The sequence below is a fragment of the Anticarsia gemmatalis genome, chromosome 25 (assembly GCF_050436995.1).
Source record: "Anticarsia gemmatalis isolate Benzon Research Colony breed Stoneville strain chromosome 25, ilAntGemm2 primary, whole genome shotgun sequence".
NCBI lineage: Eukaryota > Metazoa > Arthropoda > Insecta > Lepidoptera > Erebidae > Anticarsia > Anticarsia gemmatalis.
The window spans coordinates 156,360-179,182 of NC_134769.1; the positions used below are offsets into that span (position 1 = coordinate 156,360).

At 38.5% G+C, this 22,823-nt stretch overlaps 2 protein-coding genes across 5 annotated transcripts in view; both read left to right on the forward strand.

The window, feature by feature from the left end:
* Window positions 1-1,782: 1,782 nt before the first annotated feature.
* GABA-B-R2 (gamma-aminobutyric acid type B receptor subunit 2) lies at window positions 1,783-19,824 on the forward strand. Of its 4 annotated transcripts, none has more exons than XM_076131123.1 (32): window positions 1,783-2,051; window positions 5,073-5,225; window positions 7,473-7,576; window positions 8,414-8,551; window positions 8,964-9,131; window positions 9,356-9,531; window positions 9,893-10,067; window positions 10,472-10,550; window positions 10,744-10,898; window positions 11,058-11,212; window positions 11,459-11,605; window positions 11,886-11,995; window positions 12,363-12,389; window positions 13,340-13,470; window positions 13,707-13,829; window positions 14,159-14,269; window positions 14,474-14,602; window positions 14,706-14,801; window positions 14,888-15,073; window positions 15,148-15,268; window positions 15,358-15,451; window positions 15,551-15,734; window positions 15,959-16,123; window positions 16,259-16,463; window positions 16,614-16,727; window positions 17,098-17,220; window positions 17,653-17,728; window positions 17,812-17,867; window positions 17,947-18,023; window positions 18,134-18,214; window positions 18,300-18,621; window positions 18,860-19,824. In XM_076131123.1, exons 2-32 carry the CDS (start codon window positions 5,075-5,077, stop codon window positions 19,108-19,110), a joined length of 4,230 nt encoding a protein of 1,409 aa, XP_075987238.1. In that variant the 5' UTR covers window positions 1,783-2,051; window positions 5,073-5,074; the 3' UTR covers window positions 19,111-19,824. The 4 variants fall into 4 exon arrangements, with proteins under 4 accessions (XP_075987238.1, XP_075987240.1, XP_075987241.1 ...); XM_076131125.1 differs by having other exon boundaries at window positions 17,098-17,205; XM_076131124.1 differs by lacking the exon at window positions 1,783-2,051 and adding an exon at window positions 4,355-4,541.
* A 704-nt stretch (window positions 19,825-20,528) lies between these two features.
* Vinc (vinculin) overlaps window positions 20,529-22,823 on the forward strand; it is a 36,668-nt gene continuing 34,373 nt past the window's right edge. The window contains exon 1 of the mRNA XM_076130856.1: window positions 20,529-20,689. Within this exon, the coding sequence (XP_075986971.1) occupies window positions 20,633-20,689 (57 nt within the window). The 5' untranslated portion in view covers window positions 20,529-20,632. The remainder of the gene's footprint in view (window positions 20,690-22,823) is intronic.

Sequence of the window (22,823 nt, forward strand, 5' to 3'; positions counted from 1 at the left end):
GCCGTGTCGCTTACTGTTCATTGTTACCATCTTTATGTACGTATATGGTGTTGTAAACGGATATTTGAGAGACGAAATTATGGTACAGGAGTTAGGAAATTTGGTATTTTGGATTTTTAGACTCTACCTACATTTCGTGATAGGTCAATGCTCTTTCGGGTATTTGGTTCTTTAGTGTCGAAGCAGTTTAGTAGAGTAGTCACGGGTTCGATTCCCTGGTCGTTTTAAGATAAATGGGACAAGATAGAGATATGGCGTTAGGTTCAGCAGTTTTTGGCACCTATTACATAGGTCTAACATTGTAAATATGGCTAAACGTGGTTATATTTCATACATCTCTGACTACATCTGGAGGTATAACAGGCAAAATGTTATATATTATTATGTATGTGATATTCCGTAACTTAAAAGCGTATTAGTTACCTAATTTATTTTAGGTAGTAAAAAACATAGATTTTTTCAGTTTACAAGTAGGTCCCCCGACACCAGGAGTCATTCAACTTAACCAGAGTACCCTTAAGGGTTCGTAAAGGGACTCATTAAACATTAATACACACTAGTGACCATCAATGTCATGCTTTGATGAAAGACTAAACGATATAGATACGAGCATGGCTTTAGACTATATTCAATTTTGATTTATCGCTTCGTAACGAAATTATAATAATATCATCTTTTAACATCAAATCCACTGCGGCAAATATAAGCTTTATATCTATTACCCCTACATTTTATTAAACCAATATCTTTTATATCATCTAAAAAAAATCCAACTCGAATCATAAAATAAATAAAAGCTGAGCCACCCTCGCAGACGGTTTCAATAAATACACTCATAACTGGAAGGTGGTGTGTATGCCGCGTGGACGTCGGTGCGTATCATCACGGCGCGGTACATAGCGGGCAGGTAGACCGCGGGCACACAGGCGACACACCCCGACCCCGGGGCGCGCATGCTCGGTCTAGCTCTCTACGTCAGCGAGTAAGGATGAGGGCTGCGTCGATATCGATGCCTTCCGTTATTTACTGAATAGGTACGAAGAAATGTAGTGTTCAATTCATCTATATTCGTAGTAAGTAAATAGAATATATGGATAAGTATTTGGGCTTATTTCGATTCGCACTGCATCTTGTGTCCGTGCTTATAGAGTCGTAAACTCGTAACACGTCTCAAAGCCAAATAACTTTCAATACTGATTACTGACCTAGTAATACTGATTACTAGGCACCAGAGCCTCACGGAATTAATTGCTTGAGTCCAGCAAACTCTTTTTCGGGTAGCGGACTTTACATGTCTTGAACTCTCTAAGCTTAAAACTTTAGGTCAATGTCCACTCGAGCCTCAAGGTTTCCACACATTTAAGTAACTAGGTTTTTCATCCTGTTAACGGTTGGTTAAATCAGGAATCAAATTAAAATAAGTAAGTGCCTAGATAACTGTTGTCTATAATACAACAGTCTTCTTATTTCCAACATCGACAACATTTTCCACATCACTAGGGTGAAAACCCACCCTCTATCGATTTCCACCGCCAGAGCCTAATTTTATCTGTTTGTACAAACCCTGCGTTCACCAACCGTCTGAACGAACACGACGATACAATCCAAACTTTACCTTGTAGTCTTCAATATAGAGACTACTTTTCTCCGTCTCGGAGATCCAAGTTAAGGCTTTGAGTATCGAACCAAAAATTGTACCATGGAACGAGGGATGTTAAGAATTGAATCTTATGCTGAAGGTAGTAAAGTTTGTTTTCCCGTACAGTTGGTCATTGGCCGGAGTGTGTAGAGCCCGGCTGCAACGCCTGGACTTATTGCTTCAGGTGAACATGTAGATTTAAGTTGCGCTTTCCGTTTTACACTGATTTTCATTCAAAATTTACAAAATAAGCTCAAATAAGCAAGTGGAGGTGATAAATTCGGTTAATTTGAACCAGAAATGAACAAAACTCAGTGATTTTCCAGTAACTACACGTTCGTCGCGTTTTAGCTGACCGAGCGTGAATTTTTGAACCGAAATTATATTTTTACGTGAAGATTTTTATTAAAAGGTGAGTGTTTATACATTTTACTAGTTATATTAAGAGATTTTGTGGAAAAAACTCAAGAGATTGCGTCCAAAATACCTAGTTAAAACCTATGAAGAACGAGAAATGGTGTCTATAAAATTGATTTGATGACCTTTTGGATTGAACTGTACCTTGAAGTGAATTAATTGTTATTGTAGAACATTTGTACCTGTAGTTTAATATCCACCCAGATCGATCATTGCTAGGAATGGGTGCTGAAGGTCTGTGTGTAGATTCTGTAGCTTATAGTCTGTGGTACAGTGGCTCATCTTAAAAATAGACCCAGTGTCCCTGGGTGATGGGGTCAATTGTGTGTGAAAATTATCTTTATATTGTGCTGCTTCAGTGGTTTCCCATAGTGCGGAAGTTTGATATAAAGAGCCCTTTTTACGGTTCCTGTGCGAAGATTCTAGAGAGACAGTGTCATGGTTTAAGGGATGGGTTTATCAGTGTTAGATAATATCTTGACGTAAGACTAACTCGCTGTGCAGTTATAGGTACGTAACTTGTGTACCTTTGATATTGGTAAAACTATTATCTATTATGTGTTTTTTGTATCTCGGGAATTCTGCGTCCAGGAATTTTGGAAGGCCTTGAGGCTTAGGCCAAAACGTAAAGGCTCTTTTTTAACGAAACGCTTTCAAAAAGACATTAGTGATAGAGATAGGAAGTTTCAAAACGAGACCATAAAAATCAAGCAGATTTTTTCTTAAAAAATTACGAGGCAAGTATGTTTTTGTGTATTAGTGATGAACCCACACGAAACTTTAGAAAAAAAATAAAAGAATGTTTTTTTTAACTCGTGACTATCCCACTGGACATTTGTGGGTTATTTTTTTTTTATTGACTGTACTACTGCCGGGCGAGGGTCTCCATCTGAACCAGGGAGGGGCTAGGCCTTAAGTCCACGTAAATGAATAAAAAAAAAACATAAAATTTATAGTTTGTTGTCGCGTAATTTTAATGGTAGATATGGTTTTTAAATTCTCTACCAGTACCACTATCACTAGTTCTGGTTTACCTGTACCGTATTCATTACACCCTGTATAATATAAACTTATAATTTGCTCTGTGTACTCACAACGCAGAAGCTCCATTTTGGTATACTTTCTCAGTTTTTGAAAAAATTGGAAATTATTCCTTGCGACATTGCTCATAGAGTACCTAGCTTTAAAATAAGTAAGAAGAGCTGATGAAGATGAATCTTGATGATGAGCAATGATGATCACTGAATCTAAGAGTTCAGTGATAAGATTTTGAACCTTGATGGAGTAGATCTAAACAGGGTGGAAAAACATTTGAAACTATTTTGAATGTGAATTTACCATTCACTGAAAGGAAATAAACTTACTTTTATATGTGAAAATAAGCACAGCTGTGTTCAAACGTTTTAGTTAAAGCAAGATGCCGATTAGCCGAGAATCGAACCCCTAAACAAACATTCGTACGTATTTCAAAACTTAAGAAGCCATCTAAAGTATTTCTTTTAATACCTACTTTTTTAATAGGTGTACTGGTTAAAACATTAACTTTGATTTAGAGATAAGAAATAGAATAAAATCAGCCAAGTGCGAGTCAGACTCGCGCACGAAGGGTTACGTACCAAAAAAGAACGAAAAAACGTTTAGCTACATTGTATTTTTTATTTAAATTTTTATGCTGCAGAAATACATAATTTCAGCTTGATAGCTATCACGGTGTATATGAGATACAGTCTGGAGACAGACAGGCAGGCAGCGGAGGCTTAGCAATAGGGTCCCGTTTTACCCTTTGTGTACGAGCCCTAAAAATATTTTTTTACATGTTTTTATTGGCGTGGGTACGCATACACATATTTCTAACGATTTACGTGATTTTGTTATGACTAAAGTAATAAATTATTATGAAACTCAAAAATGCATTTATTTCGTACATTTGCTAATTAACGATTAAAAACATCCTATGCAATGTTATTGTCAAAATCGGAGAAATAACAAACGTACAACAATTTGTAATATCCGATGAAAACCAATCAGAACCACATCCCCGTACTCGACATAACTATTATAGAGCATATCCTGCAGCAGACAGAGGCAGCAACATCCTTCCTATGTACCATAAAATCAATATTGCAGATAAAGTGCCTAGGTACAGCCTGGGGAGGCAGCCAGACAGGGAGAGCAGGGGGGGGGCCAGGGAAGTACATAGCGAATTACATTGCGCGGGGAGAGGGTCCTGCCATAGCTGTATACTAGTGTATACCTAAGTCTAGTGCATTCGGAGGGGCGATGCCGTATCGATCCAGCCCTGCTGTCTGGCGCAGGCAGGGCGTTGCTACATTATTTGCATCGAGGACTCCCTTCGAGCTGCACGCGTCACTCTAGGCTCTTCCTAGGAAATTACATTTTATTACTATTTGATTTTAGTGCCTTTTAGTATTATCTAGGCTATCAGTTCATTAATAATGGTGGCAGCCGCGAGATTTATAGAAAGGTAAGGCTTTTTTGCACATAAATTTAAGCACGCGGCGTTCTATAATTAGCAATTGCATTTAATCATCGATTGAAATTACCTTTAAAATCTTTTTTTACCGCACCAAATGAGGCAGAGAGACGAACACCGGAATATAAATCATTATCATCATCATCATCATCATCATCATCTCAGCCGGGAATCGTCCACTGCTGGACAAAGGCCTCCCCCATCGAGCGCCAATAGGACCGGTCCTGGGCCGCCCTCATCCATCGGACTCCGGAAAAAAATAAATTATTATTATGTTTATTAAATTATTATAATTATCGTAAATTATACCAGATCAGATTGGGGCGAGGTGGTCACCACGTTGCAGTCGGGGTGCATGGGCGCCATATTGGATTCGTTCTGAATTAAGATCCGCGTGATCTTCAAATAGCTTTAGGGGTCTTCGTTTCTGGAAACGTTTTTGCAACATAAGATTTTAATGCAGCAAAATTTACTTCAAATACTGTATTGGCCACTCCCATCTAACAGTTGGTATTGTTACAGGTATGATGTGGACACTGCTGCTCCTGGCGCTGGTGTCGCCCAGCCGCGGCCACCCCCAGAAGCCGAACCTGGACGCCATCTTGAACCGCCGCACCGACGTCTACATCGCTGGCTTCTTCCCCTTCGGCAAGGGCGTGGAGAACTCTAACACAGGTATGTTTTACAAACATTATTAGGTTTTTATTTTAGTTTCATTTAGGTTCCCAACAAGGGCGTTTCCGCCCGCTTGTGGGCGCTGGAGCTTTTCAGGTGGACAGTAACGGATCCGAAGAAAAATGGAGGGCGGCTTAAGGCGTACTTAGATTACAAGATTTTTTTTATCGCATCACTTACAATTCACGTTTATGGTAAATTTTATTATTAGGGCGACATTTTTAGGAAAACAGAGAATTGCTGAAAACAAGCCTTTTTCTATAATATTTTACGAGAAAAGAGAGCCGGACATATTGAAGTTTTAATCGATTGGTTTTATTATTATTAATTTACATTATTCCGTATTTGGTATGATTAACTAATATTTAATGATTTCATCTGAGGTCTGGGTGGTACTGTGATTGTTGGACACGATGTTTCGGATTCGATTCCCGGGTCGGGGAAAATATATCGATCTTTTCTTATTTATTTATGTACAGGGTGGTAAATGCAGGAAATCAACTTTAATAAATAATAATAAATTTAACCCATTAATGTCCCACTGCTGGGCAAGGGTCTCCTCCCGTAATGAGGGAGGGGTTAGGCCTTGAGTCCACCACGCTGGCCAAGTGCGGGTTGGGGACTTTGCATGCCCTCAATAAATGTTTTTAAACAAATTTTTTGGCATGCAAGGTTTCCTCACGATATTTTCCTTCACCGTTGGAGCATGTGATAATTATTTCTAATACACACATAACTTCGAAAAGTCATTGGTGTGTTGCCTCGGGTTCGAACCTGCGACCACTTGCGTGGGAGGTGTCAACTTATACCACTCGGCTATCACTGCTCTTAAAAAAAATAAAGAAAAAAATGAAGGCTTACAGAAATCGGTGAATCAATTAGAATTACGATGCCCCACTGCCGCAAAGGAGGGGGATTTTTTTTGAGTTCATCTTTCTCGCAATATTATGAACACGTCATGAATACCCTTTTATTTCAAACCCTACTTGTGTAGTGTGTAGGTACATAACACAAAATTAAATAATACCACCCCCAACACCCAGTAAACGCCGCTGAAAAACATGCTTTGAACAAATAAAACCTGTAGGTCTGAATTGGTTCTCATAATTATATTATACGGTATCACAGGGTCGAGGGTTAAAAGTACACACTAATCCAACTTTTTTTAATAAAAAGCTTCCTAATTGAACAGTTAATTACTTTGCTATCGAGCAAAGAAAACTAGTGAAAGAGAAACAAATCTTTACCTCTATATCAGCCCGTACTCCCAAGAGTTCACGATGAGTAAACATCTATTAAGAAAGTTTCCGTCGAGGTCATGATGTGTTTATTTATTCAGCGAGACATCTCCGAACAGTTCGGGACATTTCGGAACATCTCGGGTCGTTTCGGGACAACTCGGGAACAATCTCACTGATGGGAAAGTTTCACACTCACTTATGAAGTTATGGGACTATTTGATGCGTCACACGGCTTCCCTTAGATAAAGTACTTAACGTAAGCTTGTGAAAGTTTCGGACAAATCGTTTAGCTGTTTTATTAAGTTACCGTGAACTCGGATTAATATCTCGCAAATTAAATACAATAAAATCCTGTTATGATTTTTATCAAATGCTTATTACGAATCAATGGATTACATACCTATATGTGGTTTTTGTTTATTCGGTACTTTTTACATTACTGTGACTCGGTTAGAAAAATAAGAAAGTTTTATACTTTCAAAACAATGCCTTGTGCAGGCTGTTTCTGTAGTCGAGGTGGAAGTGTATACGACTGCTAATCACATTATAAAAGGCGTGATGTTACGTATCATGGGTAAGTTGGAGTGAACTCGTAAAAGGGCACATATTAAAATATAGAACGTACGTAATGGTGGCTTATATGCAGATTTGTATGAATGGATAAATATTTAGTACCTAGTCAGTTTGTTAATTCAGTAATTATTACGACGCGGTATGAAAACATCAAGAAGTTACCCATATTTTGAGCTAATAACCTTGATATTCTTCTGATCGGGTGATTAAAGCGCAATAGTCCTCGCCATCACACCCTAACGTTCTTTCATTACAATGTAGCTAAAGTACTCCCGGTTTCTGAGTACATTTAGCGGTAGTTTATGTATTCAATAGGGTATTTTTTGTATGAAGTTTTACGCTATTGAATAGATAAACTACAGTTAAATGTACCTGAAAAACCGGGGGTTATTCAAGTAGTTTAGCAGTACCTATACCTTCTGTCCTGCTGTAGGTCGCGGCGTGATGCCGAGCGTGAAGCTGGCGCTGGACCACGTGAACGAGCATGACTCCGTGCTGCGGAACTATCGCCTGCACATGTGGTGGAACGACACCGAGGTAACCACACACAACGATTAACTCTATACTTTGACTTTGTATCACTATACTTTGATAAGTACTTTGTTGTTCGTTCTTATGTCTCAAACCATATTTGTACAAAATATCATCTGGACCAGCTCAGTGGTTTAGACATGCAGGAGATATAATTAGATGACAGACTGAGTTACATTCGTATTTATAACATTAGCAAGAATATGTGATGTGACATGGTTGTTATAGCTTTTGTTTCCAGCAAGAAAATACATAAAGAAGATTTTTGTGTCATATACCATATACCTATTATTCTGTCCTATGCATCCTCCACGCACTAAGTTGTGCGATACGATAGTAATTGGAGACTGTTTCGATCGCTCTCCGAAGATAGTGGCCCAGCGATGGATACCGCCATTGCGGGGCCACGATCTTCAGTGAGCGATATCGATGCTTGTACGCAATTTAACCCTCCTCGAATGAGACACGGCTTCCACACGATAATCCTGTGCTAGACGGCAAGCACAGGATTATCGTGTGGAGGTCGTACCCAGCAGCACCCGACGACGATGACCACGAGGCCTTCACCAGCGACCGCGAAGACTTAGAGAGTGCTGCTCCACTTCAGCGGTTAAGTTGTTGTGAGTACCACAACTTAACCACTGAAGTGAGGCAGCTATCCTCAACCACGCACTGCTCAACACTCCTGCCGACCTGCTCTCAACTATACTGACAACAAGGACACAACCACACAACGACCAACTTTTCAACTTGATATCGATGTATTTACTTGTTACATGTATACGTGCAACTTTCCATTTCAAAATAAGACAGTCTAGAGTATGTTATTAAATTGTTGTTCAGTGCAACGCGGCTGTGGGCGTGAAGTCATTCTTCGACATGATGCACAGCGGGCCCCACAAACTGATGCTGTTCGGAGCCGCGTGCACGCACGTCACTGACCCCATCGCGAAGGCCTCCAAGCACTGGCACCTCACGCAGGTAGGAGGATAAGTTAGTGTACATAGATAAGTAACTTTAAAATATCTTAATTCTATAATAATATACTTCAATGGGTTTAAAACTAACAATAATGGAAAATAGGACTACGGTAATTGAACTATTTTCCTAGATAATGGATGGTTGGTGGGCTACAGCAAATTCGTTTTATATATTGCTGATGATACTTAAAATGCGAGAATCAACGCGGACAGCCATTTTACGCTGGAATGCCTGACGTTTCGGCGCAGGTTACATTGGCGCGGTTGCGAGGTAGTAATTTTTAAACGATTTGGAAAGAGAAATAAACACGCACTTTAAGACTGTAATCCTAGAATATGTTTGGATTCAGTCTCACATTCGGTTAGGGTGTGTTGTTGAGAGCGGTATTCCTCCTTGTCTCTGTCTACTACAGTTGTCGTATGCGGACACACACCCGATGTTCACGAAGGAAGCCTTCCCAAACTTCTTCCGCATCGTGCCCTCGGAGAACGCCTTCAACCTGCCGAGGATCCGCCTCCTGCAGCACTTCAACTGGACCAGAGTCGGGACCATCTATCAGAATGAACCGCGATACGCGCTGGTAAGTGTGGAACGGTCAAGCTAATTACCTTTTCAACCATCATATCGAAAACCTGGTTGAAAGTCTCGACAACCTCTTTGTTTAGGGATACAACTTAGTATAGAAGGCACTCCAATTCTATAGAGTTTTGAATTTCTAACTTGACTGCACATAACAGTTATTTTAATTCCTATCACAAATACCTTTATTGAGAAGTTGCTTAACACTTATTATTTTCCATTGAGGCCCACAACCGCTTGCTGGCCGACCTGGACACCAACGGGTTCCTGATCGAGGAGACGCAGAGCTTCGCCACCGAGGTGAAGACGGCGCTGTCCAAGCTGAAGGAGAAGGACGTCCGGATCATCCTGGGCAACTTCAACGAAACGTGGGCCTTGAAGATATTCTGCGAGGCTTACAAGTAATGCATCTCGTGTGATCATACACTCTTCTAATTTAAAAAGTACTTTAGTTTTACTTAAGATTACGATGTTTAAGCGAGAATAATTTCTGTGTGTATTACACATATAGGTAAATGCTATAAATATTTTTTCAATATTATACACCCTTCTAATGTTGCTTTATAATAGTTTATTTGGATGCACGGTTACCTGACTCCAAAAGTCCAAACTAGGAAATACTTGTACTAGGTATAGTAACTAGTACCTACTTTATAATTTTAAATGCATTAAGTTACATTCAATCTCAGAACAGCTCATGCTCATCACTCAAATATTTATCCTGGGTGGGATTTAGCAAACTTGACGATCATCTTCATCCAGTTTAGATATGTACGGGCGAGCGTACACGTGGCTGCTGCTGGGCACGTACAGCAACAACTGGTGGAACCGGCGCGCGCCCTGCTCCAGGAAGAACCTGACGGCGGCGCTCGACACCACCATCCTCACCGACCTGCTGCCGCTCTCCACCACCGGCGAGACCACCGTCTCTGGGATCGTTAGTAAACTATTACATGACGTACAAAAATCTGATCTAGGAATGATCTGCTCGCCGAAGCTAACCATGCTTAAGCATATCAAAGTAGGGCTGCTGATAAAATAAGGAGACTGATTCTCACAGCGCTGCTATTACAAAAAGTTTTTCCCTGACACGACAAAAGTTTATGCTCATAAACAATTACGACTTGAATAAGCGGTTGCAATACAACCTGCATATTATTATGAGAATCACGCTCTTTGGCGAATATTGAAGTAAAACTGTAGGCTAAAGAACTGATGAATTGAACTCTATTATACTTGAATTTTTGCTTAATGATGACTACAAAAAATCTGATGTTTTGCTGCAAGAATTATAGACTCTGAGCATTTGTTTCACTTATACACGTCAGTCGTTGGTTTCAGACGGCGAAGGACTACCAGGTGGAGTATGATAGGAGAAGAGGCCTGGAATACTCCAGGTTTCACGGTTACACTTATGATGGTAAGTTGGCATTACTATTACAGCTGCTCTTAGAAAATACCAACATTCAATTGGCTTATCGACTTTTCTAATGATGAAGTAGGGATAGAACATATATGTGAGTCAGGACTTACAATCAAATCGTAGTTAATTTTCCCCAATCAGAATCAAAAGTATGCCTTACCAGGGATAAAGATGTTTTTTTTTACTGCAGGGATATGGGCAATGGCACTAGCTATACAGACAGTGGCGCAGCGCGTGAAGTCCAAATACAAAGAGAAGACGGTGCAGGACTTCAAGTACAGGGACAAGGAGTGGGAGCTTCTGTTCCTCGACGCACTCAGCAATGTCACCTTTGAGGGGGTCACGGTAAGTCATTGTTACAGGAATTTGAGAATAAATTAAAATATAAATTAAATCAAGTTATGAAAGAAGAAAGTATCATAAGGACTCTAGCAATGATTCACTCTAGCAATATAGCGTAACGCAGTAGGTACTTGAATGATGTCTATAATGTCCCGCACCCAGGGCCCGGTCCGTTTCTACGACAACGAGCGCAAGGCGTCCATCCTGCTGAAGCAGTTCCAGGGCGACAACGTGGGCGAGGTGAAGGTGGGGGAGTACTGCGCAGAGCGAGACCACCTCGACCTCATCAGTGGAGAACCTTTCAGATGGTTTGGCAAGTACGTATTAAATCCTCTCTTTTTAAACCTTAATACAGAAGATTTGACGCACAACCATATGATGATGAGTTTTTCTAGTTAGAGCATAAATTTCCTATAAAAAATAGACCTATAAAAGGTAGACTTAAGTTTGAAGCAGAGAAGAAAGAGCCATGGTGGTCAGCTCTAAAGCAAATTCAATATGACGTAGTTTTACAACTGTATCCATAACAATTTATTTTTATCTATTCTGTCTACTATTCCCAGGAACCCCCCCAAAGACCGCACACTGCGTCTGATCGAGCACACGCAGGTGAACATCACGATCTACTCCATCCTGGTGGCGTGCTCCGTGCTCGGCATACTGCTCGCCATCGGCTTCCTCGCCATGAACATACACTATAGGAACCAAAGGTTACTAACATTTTATCACCATCCCTTTTTGTCCTTCTAATACTCGACACTTAGCTTGATTCACACACTGAATAGAGACCTTTTATTCATTGAAAAACATACACTTACTCCGTAGCCAGATATCGTCGGAAAACTAGATATACTTAACTAGGCAAAACTAAATTCGACTTAGAGGAATTAACTAACTAAAATGAACAGTAAATATAGATAGAGCTCAAAAAAACCTATATGTATGTATATTGTCATACTACCTTCAATATGGTTCCTATTTACTACACAGGTATATAAAGATGTCATCTCCTCATCTGAACAACCTGATCATCGTGGGCTGCATGCTGACGTACCTGAGCGTCATCTTCCTCGGCCTGGACTCCAGCCTCAGCTCCATCGGTACGTACCGCGCGACGTTGCCAGCTCGTCTGTCTCTCGCCTTATTATTAATGTCTTTGTGTCCTTACTTGCGCGGGATCCGAAGGTAATCAGCTTCTTTACTGATCTTTTGAGATAGGCTGAGAGGAATGACAGGTGGTAATGTACTCTTTGCTCATTCGGGACATGATGAACGGGATGTTCGTGATGATATGGCACATGTTCGATCACTTACCATCCTGCTTACCTCATCCAACCTTCTAAACTAGCAAAACTAAATTGAAAATCTAAAAGACTAACGTTAAAGCACATTCAATTCGCATGTTGCTAGCACGATCATGTCCACGCTACTTGGTCATCTGATCTCATCATTGCCATTGGTTCTTAGGTCTTTCTCAGGACTCGCCGCGCGGAGGTAATCGCTTGCTCCCACCCCAAAGCTTCAGCTTGTATCCTGTGATATGGATCCTTCAACCAAATTTTGGGAACTAACCCTACCTTATGTTTAATTCTGAGAAAGACCTAGGCGGTTTTCTAGGTCGGAGGAGTCGCCAGCATGTTTCCAAGTTTTGGTTTGTTTGTTCCTTTCATCATGCGCGATGCTTTTGTCGGTCGGTATGTCTCAGACTTATATTATAGCTTGGTACTCGTATGCTTCGTATCCACAGATCAGAGTTGTGCTATAAATCGAACTAAATTATAATCAATCTGCGGTTTCGACATCTATGATCTGTTTTTGTTTTATACTTTTTCTCTGTCTGTCTCGTCTCTTGTTTTACATACTTTCAAACATGTGCACTATAATTATTTTATTAATTATATTTCATTAAAAATTGATTTTAAAATATGTTCTGTTTTATTCTTGGTGATTTCCTTTGCTACTAAGCATGCAAAATTATTATCATTTCGCTGCACAATGTAAATAAACAAAGAATAAATGTAAAATGTATAAAGTTTTAATAGAAAGTTATTTTATGTGTCAAAATAATAGTTTGTAACGAGGTCCAGCGTCTAACATAACATTTGTCACCATACATCTTCATTAAAATGGAATAAAGCCCTTCTATGACTACTACTTCTACTTAATTAATTATTAATAATAATTATTGACTCAATGCGCATACTATAATAACTACTGGCGTTCGTTTATAATCATAATCAATTTCATAGTCGTAACAATAAAAATACATGATATGTTTTTGTATCATGGGATTTTTCCAAATACATAAGATACACAAAGTAAAGCTTATCAAACAAACTACGAGTAGTTGGGCCTCGACCATGTTTGTAAATACACGAAGTTGTGTCAATATTCCCTGATGTTCCACCTCCGTATGCTCACCCCTCGTGGTCGTGTCTCCACAGCGGCGTTCCCGTACATCTGCACGGCGCGCGCGTGGCTCCTCATGGCAGGGTTCAGCCTGGCCTTCGGAGCCATGTTCTCCAAGACCTGGAGGGTGCACTCCATCTTTACTGATGTCAAACTTAATAAAAAGGTTAGTTAGTTTGTTTTTATATTTCTGTAAGTATTTAATATCCTTGATAAAAAAAGTTGTCCGATTTACAAAAAACATTAAAGAGTTGTTAATTCAGTTCGCGTCCGCTGGTAAAAAAAATATCCAAGAGTTTCAATATCAACAGCAACATCGGGCATAAAATTTTATTAAATACTTTATTTAAAGAACAATTCTGAAAGTGAACACAATAACCATTAAAAGGGTAATCTTTGCAGGTTATAAAAGATTACCAGCTGTTCATGGTGGTGGGCGTACTGCTGGCCATAGACCTGGCTATCATGACAACTTGGCAAGTCTCGGACCCCTTCTACCGAGCTACTAAGCAGATGGATCCTTACGTAAGTATCTCAAACAGCAACCTTATTTTACTAACACATTATTGCTTCACACTTCTACTAGACCTTTCCAGACCTTTTTGGCTCAACCATTCGCACATCAGCATATTGAACATGAGAAATTCAATCAATTCGAGAATAGAGAATAAGAATCATTTTGAATACAACTTGTTTTTTCGACAACTTATCTCGTAGTTTACATAGAAGTTTAGAACAGAAACAGTAAATGAAGTGATATTAATAATTTTAATGTACCTACAACTTACATGTGTAGTACTTAAATACTGTTAATGTAAGGCGGTAATAAATATATAAATAAATATTGTTGACAGCCGCACCCGACGAGCGAGGACATAGTCATCGTGCAGGAGAACGAGTACTGCCAGTCTGAGCGCATGACCATCTTCATCGGCATCATCTACGCCTACAAGGGACTCTTGCTGGTAAGCTTTCACTTTTTATTTCAATTAATATTTCATAGGACCGAGAGCTAACCTTAGCTTAGCTTTGATATTTGAATACAATCAGTATCTACAACAATCTCTTGAATTAATATTTTTTTCGGTCGTATCAACGCTTGCTCTTTGAAATGATATTAAAGGTTAACACTTATTTTAAGAACTTAAAAAAACTCATTTATTCCGCAGGTGTTCGGTGCGTTTCTAGCGTGGGAGACACGTCACGTATCGATCCCGGCACTGAACGACTCGCAGCACATCGGCATGTCTGTCTACAACGTGCTCATGATGTGCATTGCTGGTGCTGCCATCACTCTTGTAAGTCACTCACTTAATACCTACAATAAGTAAAATTTTGAGAATTCATTAAATATGCAGTTAAGGTTGTTGTTATTTAATTTTATTAATTTGTTGGTTCCAGGTGCTGCAAGACCACAAAGACGCATTATTCATCATCATCGCAGTGTTCATCATATTCTGTACAACTGGGACACTGTGCCTGGTTTTCGTACCTAAGGTAAGCACACCCAAACTAGGTATACCGCTGAGTAAAGAGCCGCTGCTATTATAAATCTTTCATAATTATCAACTTATTTTCCTCAGTTACTGGAACTCCGTCGCAACGGTCCTGGCGGCGCTGGCACGGGTCGTATCCGCGCCACCCTGCGACCGGCCTCCACCCACGAGTGCCGCTCACCTGGACCTGAGCTAGAGAGACGACTGAAAGAACTGAGGCAGTACAACAACCGGTACAGAAGGACTTTGCAGGCAAAAGAAAACGAACTGCAGGTAGAACTTTATCCATGCCAATATTGAACAATTAAATGTTGGTCATTCATAAGTAATGGGACATTGCTTCCCAGATGCTGCTCAGCAAATTGGGAAGTGATGCCAGTTCGGAGTCGTCAACTCGTGGAGACTCACGCTCACCAGCGACACAGAGAACCAGACTACCAGTTCCTAAGGAGAATATCAGTCATCCTGGTAAATATTTTTACTACTTAGTTCTTCTAGCAGGTTTCTTTTATCTACCTACTCATACTGAGAACCTTACAAAGATATGAAATTTGCAGAAACGAGTGACATAACATCAGTATGTAGTCTGAGCGCATCTGCTGGAGCTGAAGCCGAGTACATCAACCTGACGAACCAACAGCACATTGACAAGTAAGACTACTAGCTTACAGCCTTCTGAACCATTTGAGTTCCATACACGTCATAAAGTACTAGAGCGAATAGAAATATGGCCTTATTTTTCTTCTGCAGGCCTAAGCCCTCAGCCCCTCCCGAACCCGTGCTAAAAGACCCAACACCGCCAAAAGAACCGAAGAAGGAGCAGACGAAGAACGTATCATTCAAAAATCACCTGGACTACACCAGTCCACCGTCTTCTAAAGCTGTTCCGGAGAAAGACCAACTTGCTAAACTGCCTTATGGATGGACTGCAGAGGTAACAAACACAATTCTGAATCAGTATTTTCGGAAAATACTCAGTAATTGCAACGAAGTGGTATGATCGCTTTCATATACAAAGAATAAGCTAGGCCAGTCTAAGAAGTACTACAACCAATATGAAGCTCTTTAAATTACGAGCCTGTTTCTTTCCGAAACACTCATCTCATATAGATTTAGCTGGCATTTTTCTAATATAGCCTCCGAATTATAATTTCACAGGAACCGTCAGAACCTCCAAAGGTGACGAAGGTACCTGAACCAGCGAAAGCGGAAGCCAAGACAATACCAGCTCTGAAGACAAGCGACACTCCTACAGTCAAATCCGTGCCAGCCAAAGTGCAAGAACCTATGTATACTAAGGCAGCCACACCGAAAATAATTAAGGTAATGATTTTTAATCAATTCAATGAGTTTTTAATCAATTCGAGAAGAGTAGCCATGATGGGAAACTACACGTATTAATAAAATCTATATATTTATATTTTAGTTTATAATTGCTTAAATTTGATTGTTTTTCAGACACCCGAACTGCAAAAGAAAATTATCAAGACGCAAGAGCCAGTATCCACAAAGACCACACCATCGAGAGACCACAAACCTTCGTCAAGAGGTCACAGAAGAATGTCAAGTGTCAGTCAAGGAGCACTTCTGACTGACCTGATGCATGTATCCGTAGACCAGGATGACCTGGAACCTCCACCAGGAATGGAGAGAAAAGTTATAGGTAAGATATCACATTCACATAACTACAAAACTGTATTATCAAGGAGTGATTTATTTTAGTTACAAGACAAAAGCAATACGTATATATTATGTTCGAAGTTTCAAAATGTATAGTAGAATTTATAAATTGTTTCTTTTTCCTATTTTCTAGGCCAAGAACGAGATCCACCTCTTCCATTAAAACCAACTCCATTGAAGCAAGAGCCAGAAGACATTCTCGACGTAGACCACGTTGATTACTCTTCTACAGAAAGAAGAAAATCATGTAAGTATCGACAAAGTTACACTTTAGATTGTTACATGCCTAAAAGCATATTCTCACTGCGAAAGTATTTGTAAGTAGTATTTTGTGATGGTTTAGGGTTCCAATTGGTTAAAAACAGTGGAATATTTTACGTTGTTTAAATTGTCTTAGGGTAGCATCCAATCCGAGGTCCGGCAGGGTCTCTGGTCTGCAAGTATCACGGTACGATATTGGGAACTCGTCCTCATACCCCCTTCCTTATTCCCTGAATGTACCAATGTACAGTGCGTTGTGACTTGTGACCAATATCCGTTACCATTTGGCCAGACTTAGTGAAAATCCCCTATTAAGGAATTTATTCTTTGTCTAAAAGTGATCTGCTCTTTTCCAGGTCAACGTAGGGATTCAGAAAAAAGGAAGAAGGAGAGTTTCATAGTAGTACAAAGTGACTTGTGGGATACGAACACGTTTCAGTACACGTGTCAAAAATCACCGCCAGGTGAGATCACTCCAGGTGAATTAAATTTACTGATTTTTGTAGGATCATAGAAGATGGAGGTAGCGTAGTACCATTTCATCATCATCTTCTCAACTGCTGTAAGTCTTTACTGCTTTCGTATTTCATTTAGAAGAGTAGAACGATGTGGATGTGGTCTTTTACTACTTTTCTCGCTCTGGTAAATTACTACTGTGTTCGGTTGTGCACCTTACACAAATCTATATCTTCGTGTATTCTATAGATGTATGTATATAGCCCAAGGTATCTTAATCTGTCTTTCTCCTGTTGTAATATATGTTAAAATCAGATAAAATCTTTTTTGGTTTTTAATCAATCTATTCTTTGCTGGATATCCTATACTAGTCTGAAATAACTGAACTTCAGTAATGTATGTGAATGAGTTTTATCTATTATTAGCATTTGTTACTATATGATTGCTGTCTGTAGGTCATCACCACTCTCCAATGCAACGAAGTGTATCAGAAAAGACGAGACAATCACAGTCTTCACCACATCATCACAGGTAAATGCTTCATAATTGTTTTACTATAACTTTATAATTATAAAGACTCAGGTGGTTACAAACAGTTATTTTCTTTATTACAGGGAAACAGATACCAGAAGTATGGAAAGAAGAGCTTCAAATGCTTCTATCAATTACTGTGAGTTATTAATTTGTGTTTAATAGATGTACTATCTGCAAACGCAAAGATTCTTCTAAAGATTAATTTGTATTTCCAGCTGGTACGACGAGAGGCGGCACTCCTGAAGGTTACCGGGAAGCAGAAACACTTAGAATGACAGATAGGTTATCAAAAGTAAGACTACCAAACTTAATTATTACTAGCACTATTAGGTACTTAAGTATACGAAACAGATCGTAAGATAGAATTGGTTGCGTCTTAAAATCTTATTAATATTATTTCAGCGACGTGGGTCAGAGTTCCCTCAGCCCGTCAGCACCCCTCCACAACAGAGTCTAGTTAAAAGAAGACAATCTTCAGCTCAAGTAAGCAAACAAATTACATAAGTTTTCAAAACTCATTGTCATTAAAAAAGCTAATATTTGACTGACTGAAATTCTTCGTCTCCAGGTTAGGTCATATCAAGAAGAAAGGTTACAAAAATCTGAGGCACCAGAACGAGAAAGAACTCCTAGAAGACACGACGACATTCCTAGAAAAGCACCTCCAGTCCATGAGTCCAGCCTGGAGTCGGACTCGTACAAGCCAGACCCTGACACTATCAGGGTGTCGAAAAACCAAGACTCGCCGGCGAAGAGGCTAAGGCAGGAGGCCGAACCTTTGAAGAGGGCGAAGGGAGTGGGAGACTCACCGAGGCTAACGCAAGCCAGCCACCAACCCAGACCTGATCACCATAAGAGTAGTCCTAATGTAGCGTCGAGGCATAAAACGGGTGTGTTGATGACGGTTATTCTGTTCAAGTTTTCTTTTGTTTTACATGTTTAAGGTAGAAAGCCCAAGTAATTTATAGATTTGATTGAGGCACTTCATGTCACGAAGTTAATTAGCCCTCTTACAGCGATAGACTAATACCTAATTATATTATATTTTCAATCTTAAATATAATTCCCAATAAAACATTAATGTTGAATCTGGTGTATGTTTAATTAATAACTTGTCCTGTTTTCCAGATTCACCAAACAAACGCGAAGACCGTAAATCAGCGACGTACAGAAGCGACTCGAAACGCCAGGACTCAGCAGACCAGCGCAAGATGTACACGGCCAGCTCGGAGTCGGAGCTGTTCGAGTGCGCCATCCTGCCCATCTTCCACAAGCTGCTGACCGAGCGACACAAGAGCCAGCCTCACGGACTCAACCTCAGCTACGGCGTCAGCTGTCCTAATATATCCATCAAGTGCGATATAGTTGAATACTTGTAATATCTCTGTATATTGTATGGGTTTTTGTATCATCGGCATTAGAATAGGTACATTTTTGAGCGGTAGGTGGTCTATCTTATAGCCTGTAAGTCAGTTACTAAGGTTACTCTTTTGTAAATCTTACAAAGAAATGTACCTATTTTATAAAGCTTATCTTTTGATTCGGCTATATGTCTGTTGTTAGTTGGTGTAACAGAAGATAGTAAATGATTCTAAAATAATGTAGGTGTAATGAAATCATCGACAAGTTCGCTCACGGGTCTACAATGTAAATGTAAAGAAAATATCGAAAGTATTAATTTTTTTAACATCGAATATGTGTATAAAGTTTTAGTGGAATCGCACCGGATCTGTTAACGCACAACGTTGCCATCCCACTGCTGGGCAAACTTCGCAAATATGTTTCTTTGTGATATACCTACCTAGTCAGATTAGTTGTTAGATTTTAATGTGTTCAGTTGTTTATTATAAAGTCTATCTTATTTGTAGATACCTGATAGAAGATAAAGTATAGTCGTCAGTCGGTACACCGCATTGTTCAATTATATCGACCTACGTGTTAAAGTTTATTAAATGTATATTGTTGTAGCCGACTGTAATATGATTTTTTCCTATTGTGTAAGAAACATTTTTGTCTATTTGCACGTAATTTTAAAGACTTGATAGTTTTTAAGATTTATTTATAATGTTAATTAAGTAATAAATAATTTGATTACTGAAGTTTTGTGTTTTTGTTTATTAAAATACCATGACAATAATTTTACTTCACAAAGCCAAATAAAGGTGAAATATAGAAAACACCAAAACGCTATTATCTAACAAGTCTCTTTGAAAATTGCAAGCCTTTCCTACATCCCCTTCATTCAGGGTCGGCAAGTACCTACTAAGTAGATATTAATACGACTATATCAGTTTAAAGGAGACGATTGTCCTTACTTGGTTAGTGGTAGATAACTTCCTAACTTAGCAGCCTATCTGAGACTTAGTACACAGGATAAATAGGTACCTACCTACCTGCTTATAATATCTGGTTAGGTAGTAGTGTGGACGTCGAGCTATAATCCTGTTAGGCCTGATGTAAAGTGCAATACTATATTAAATATTTTAAATATACCTTAAATTATAAGCTGTTTTCTGACTGAGGATCCCCCTTATTATAAGTCAAATTCCAAACAATGATACCGATTTTAGAGCGAAGTCTATATTTAACCAAAAAATATTAATCATCTGGAAACTATAATATTCAAATCATTTCGTTACTTATCTATGATATACATAAATAAAGAAACAAAACAATGTAATTATTTTATATCGATACTAATTATGACGTTACAAGACCATTTCACTACTCTAGTTTGACGTATCGATGCAGCGCCTACGCGCGCAGCTCTATTCTGTCAGTATTTTTCTGTCTCTCTTCTCGTTCGGTTGTGTTATTTTTATTTTGTGAATATTGTGTGAGATCATTGTTATTTGTGTTTATTATCTAATGTAATTACAAGTCGGACATACAAAAGTCAAAATGCCGGTGTTTCACACGAAGATTATCGAGAGTATTTTGGAACCTGTGGCTCAACAGGTGAGATTATAACTCGGAATTATTTATAGATTGTAAAATGTATAGTTTCGCCGTGTAGGTGTGAGATTCTTAGATTATTGTTTATATTTGATCGTTTACTGAAAGACTATCAGTGTATTATGTCATAGCAGTGATTAAAGTAGGAGGAATGCGATGAAAATGTCTATATTTGGTGTGGCGCGGTGTTACCTTCTGAGCGCCTGAGCGAGTGATGCTGGGTGTCGTATAGTGTTATAACCTTGGCCGGTAGATGTGTGAAGTGATTCAGTGGTCTCTGCTCTGTTGTCGATTACAAGAAGTAGGTTTTATTGGTCAAAATTAGGCAGAATCGATGTGTGACTAATTATTGTACAAGTTCTGTGAATAAAGATCGGCGAAAACAACAAAAACCGTTTTGTAAACCGACAATAATATTCATGAGTAGGTTTACTTCAATACTAAAGCACGAGAAATTCACATAAAACTTGTTATTCTGAGTCACATAACAAAATACTTTATTAGTCTAGAAGTCTTTCTACTATTGTTTAAAACTAGAAAACAAACTTTAACTTTCAAATAAACAAATTGCTTGAAAGCAATCTGTAGTTTGTACCTATTCTAAGCTGATTCTGTAATTATCATTTACTTAAATTCAATAAGATCCCAATAAGAGTGAGATAAACTCCAAAATGATACATTAGAGATTTCATATATATACCAAATTAATTTCAAAAGTGCATAAAAGTACTTGTGATATCATGTTTTCTTTACAAGACTATATCACTGACTGTTTACATGTTTCAAACATTTGTTTTAACACCTCTCAAAGTTAGAATTTTAAACAGTTAACTATTTACCTGAGTGAATGGCTTCATGTTAATGCTAATTAATTCATTACCATGATCAATAAAATAATGTAGGATTAAAACTACCTATCTAATCAAAATACGGTCAAGAAAAAGTAGGTATCTACATTAGTAGTTGTGGAATGTGAAGGTGTGCTGCATAGTTAGATAAAGTTCATATAAAAGCAACAATATGAAATGAGCAAGGTACTGGTGTACCTGCTTATTATTTTAAATTCTTATTGCAATTAAAACAATTGTGTATTAATTGTGTTGTAATGCATTGACACATCTTTATTTAGGTTTTATGTCTTTATCATGGCTAATAACTGCCCATGTAAAACTTGCCTTTTAGGTAAATATTTTATAGACAGTTTAAAAAGTAACAAATATCGGAACTATGAACAATTAATGAAAGTTATAAGTCCTTTACCATATTATGTACAGGCTTAACAATAAATATCTGTTTTTAATGTTATATAAAACAAAATTGGAGTTCTAATCACTCCACCTGATCATCCTTGAGTCATAATAAATTAGTGAATGACAATAACATGGCTCCAATTCATTATAATCACATTACACTGATGGAGCAAGTGCCCTACGCATATGGTCACTGACTCATCTGTTTATGTTATGACTGGTTCAAAGGTCACTTGATTGCAGGTTTCAGTTCTAAGAAATAGGAGAGGTTTGTCTAGTTTGCCTTTTGGAGGAGAACCTTGTAACATTATGATGAAGTTTTTAAACTTGTATGAGTATAGATAGACAGACAACAACATAATAACTTTAAAATAATTTAAAACAATAAAAAAATATACATATATATAAAGTTTTTATGTGTCCACATTACATACTGATTACATTTCATTGTAGATAATGTAAAATAATCAGTATTGATGGAATTTCCTTTATAATTTTGTCTGTGTATTTTTGCACTTACATACCTACTTGCCTAGGTAATTAATTCCATATTTACTCTGCACTCACAAGTAAATATAACAAACTTATCAAAAGTCAAGGCTTTGAATGCAAGGTCCGCACACTTAGGTATTTAAACAAGCCTCTGTTATGATAACAAGCCCACTCACTGTTAATTCAGGTCACCGCAGTGTACAAGTGCATCAATATGTACGAAAGAGAACATACGTTTTAGCACAAAACAAATAAACACCTGTTTTTATCTGGTGATATTTTATCTGTCAGACGTATTTGGTGATTATGTCTCAATTTGTATACCGGTTACACTTATCGAGTAAACTGCAGTTTGCAATGTCATTCTGTTAAATATTTTGTGGATTTTTAGTGCA

Excerpts from the sequence above, each read along its gene's own strand:
- GABA-B-R2 (XM_076131123.1), top strand. The coding sequence starts at position 5,075 with ATGATGTGGACACTGCTGCTCCTGGCGCTGGTGTCGCCCAGCCGCGGC. Across the intron at positions 11,213-11,458 it reads CCTTTCAGATGGTTTGGCAA|GAACCCCCCCAAAGACCGCA; the intron begins GTACGTATTAAA and ends TACTATTCCCAG. Across the intron at positions 17,729-17,811 it reads TCTTCACCACATCATCACAG|GGAAACAGATACCAGAAGTA; the intron begins GTAAATGCTTCA and ends TCTTTATTACAG.